The sequence below is a fragment of the Vigna unguiculata genome, chromosome 5 (assembly GCF_004118075.2).
Source record: "Vigna unguiculata cultivar IT97K-499-35 chromosome 5, ASM411807v1, whole genome shotgun sequence".
Lineage (NCBI taxonomy): Eukaryota > Viridiplantae > Streptophyta > Magnoliopsida > Fabales > Fabaceae > Vigna > Vigna unguiculata.
The window spans coordinates 9189848-9192785 of NC_040283.1; the positions used below are offsets into that span (position 1 = coordinate 9189848).

General features: G+C 32.7%; 1 protein-coding gene across 1 annotated transcript; it reads left to right on the forward strand.

Annotated features, from left to right (window-relative positions):
- The first annotated feature begins 266 nt into the window (after positions 1–266).
- On the forward strand, positions 267–1436 carry LOC114184325 (F-box/kelch-repeat protein At3g23880-like). The gene has a single exon (XM_028071635.1). It carries the CDS (start codon positions 267–269, stop codon positions 1434–1436), a length of 1170 nt encoding a protein of 389 aa, XP_027927436.1.
- Positions 1437–2938: the final 1502 nt, after the last annotated feature.

Consider the following 2938-nt stretch of genomic DNA (forward strand, 5'->3'; position numbering starts at 1 on the left):
AATATAAATTTTCAAGGAATGAGGCTAAGATAGTTGTAGATTTACTTAATTTTTTCCAAAAACTAAAATTTTGATAACTGAAACAAAGAAAAAATTTGCTAAATCAATTTGTATTTTATTAAAATATTCACATCGAATAAAAAAAATCCACTTTTTTTATTAAAACAATGTTTTCTACTTTATAAATTATATGTTTGATGCTATGATATTATTTTTGACTTTCAGAATAAAATAATATAGTGAAGGAAAAGATGTTGTGTGAACATATGTTGCTTGAAGATGTATTATGTGAAGATATATTGCTAGAAATTCTGTTAAGACTTCCAGTGGCATCTCTTATGCGATTCAAGTGTGTGAGCAAGTACTTTCAATCTCTTATATTGGATCCATGTTTCGTGACAATGCATCTTCAAAATTCACGCAGAAGCACCAATTTCTTTTTACGTTACTTAAATGGAGATAAAACTTCATGGTTTGTTGTTCCTTCACCTATTACTTCGATTGAAGATTCAACGTCCTTCTTTGATGATGATATTATCCATGCATCTAAGGATAATGTTCTTGGTTCATTCAATGGCTTAGTCTGTTTAGGTGAATGGAACGAAAAGGGAATCGTGTTTTACTTATGGAACCCTGTCACAAAAGAAGAATTTGGAAACCTAACACTTACTAAGAAAGATAACGTTGCTATGTTAGGGTTCGGGTACGATAATTCAAGGCATACCTACAACGTGGTAGCAATAGTTTACCATCTGAATTCTGATCATCCTTTCAGAACCTTTATTGGCAGCTTGAATGATGAAAGCGGTTGGAGAGAGATTCAAGGTTTTCTTGCTGATCCTTTTATAGTGGAAGGTGATGGAATATACCTCAACAACACTCTTAACTGGTTAGGGATACCAAATTATAATGACTATGAATATGATGACATTGCTATTTCATTTGATGGAGTGGTGATTGCTTCGCTTGATCTTGAAACTGAGACATACACACAGATGTTGCTTCCTCACGAGCTTAATGGTGTCTTCATAAGAGATTTCTGCTATCTTTGTGAGGAGCTCCATAGCAATGAATTTCCACTTGTTGGGGTTTTGGGTGGTTGTTTAAGTCTTTTTCTTCATAACCGCAGGACAAAATGTTTCAGCATATGGCAGATGAAAGAGTTTGGGAATCAAAAATCTTGGACTCTATTGTTGAACACATCTCTTCAAGATCTTGGAATTAACACCAACATATATAGCATCTTGCTACCTCTGTGCATGATTGAGAATGATCGTGACATCGTGATTATTCACAGTTCACTTCAAGATTGTGTGAAACAAATAATAATTTATGATCTGAAAAATAATACAGTAACTTTTAGAAACATAACTCAGAACTTACTTTGGATCTATCCTTTTCATTATGTTGAAAGCTTAGTTTGCCCTGTTGCATAGATTAGAATTTGGATCTATCCTTTTTTTATTATGTTGAAGAGTTATTTAACAATTTATTAAGCACAACTTTTTTTTAAGTTTTTTTACATGATAGTAAATATAGTTTGTGAATTATACTTTAATGTTATTTTAGTGGTTGCTTTTTTCTTTTCAAATTCCAGAGACTATTCATCCCCATACCTTTCTTCCTAACAACCCCACACAGTTAACACGTTTACTTATAAAATTTTAACTAATTATCTGATATTATCAAACAAATAATTATCCCTAAATATGTGACAGTCATATTAATGTGATTAAATCATGACTAACTACAAATTAATTTTAAAATTTATTTTAATAATATTTTTAAAAGTACATGGCAATAACAAAATAATATATCATAACTTGTAAACAGTAAAAAAATTATTTGCTCTAAAATTTAATAATATAAACTAAATAGTTGTTGTACAATGAGGCTATAATAATAAAAAATGATAAAATGACTACTAATTTTTACTACTTCCCTTACCACCTTACTATCTCGACACATTCTATTTAATTTTTTTTAATTTAAATAAAAGTTGAACAATTTGGCAGATGAAAGTGGAAGCTCACTTTCGCGCGTGGGATGAAAAATTCTCACTCTCTCACCTAACCCGATTCCTTGAAACATTTTTAAACAGAATCCATTTTCTTTTCATTTCGAAAAATTCCCACTCTCTCACCCTTACCCTATTCTCTTTCTAACAGAACCCCTTTCCTCTTCACTCTTAAAATTTCTCAAACCTCTCACGCTTCCATTTAGGAACCCCACCTTCCATCCCATTTGTTATAAACCAAGTATTGGTTTCCATTGTGGAAACTACAACTGGAAAATGAATTCTCTCCTAAACTTGGTGGACCTAGGCTCTGCACACCAATAACACATCTCATCCCATTTGTTGTAAACCAAGTATTGGTTCTGTTGTGGGAAAACTTTCCTGACCCATATGGGTAATTAGCTTGCGACCCAATACCAATTAAGTTGTAACCCACCAACGAATTTCTGAACAAAAGTAAAATAACATATTTGGATAGTGCACGTGGATACAGAATTCCCTCCCAAACTTGGTGGACCCCAAGTTGTGCACACCAATAACAAACCTCATCCAATTTGTTGTAAACCAAGTATTGGTTTTCATTGTGGGAAAACTTTCCTGACCCATGTGGATAATTAGCTTGCAACCCAAGATCAATTAAGTTGTAATCCACAACCTGTTGAAAGGGGGAGCTACTTCAACTCATATGAAGATGGTTTTGATGATGTCCAAGGCTACACTTCATGTGCATTACCAGTTTAGAATTAGTCATGTTTTAGTTAGGCTGTGCATTAGGCTGTTTGTATGAAATTATCAGATGTAAATCAAGCATGCATTAATTTGTAATTAACCATCACACTCTTGCTTGTGTAATCATGAATTGATTAGTTGTTTAACTAATGGATTATTTGTGAGTACTGCACTAAGGCAGTGAAAATACAC

Bases quoted from the DNA above. Each gene is read 5' to 3' on its own strand.
- LOC114184325 (XM_028071635.1), top strand. From the start codon at position 267: ATGTTGCTTGAAGATGTATTATGTGAAGATATATTGCTAGAAATTCTG.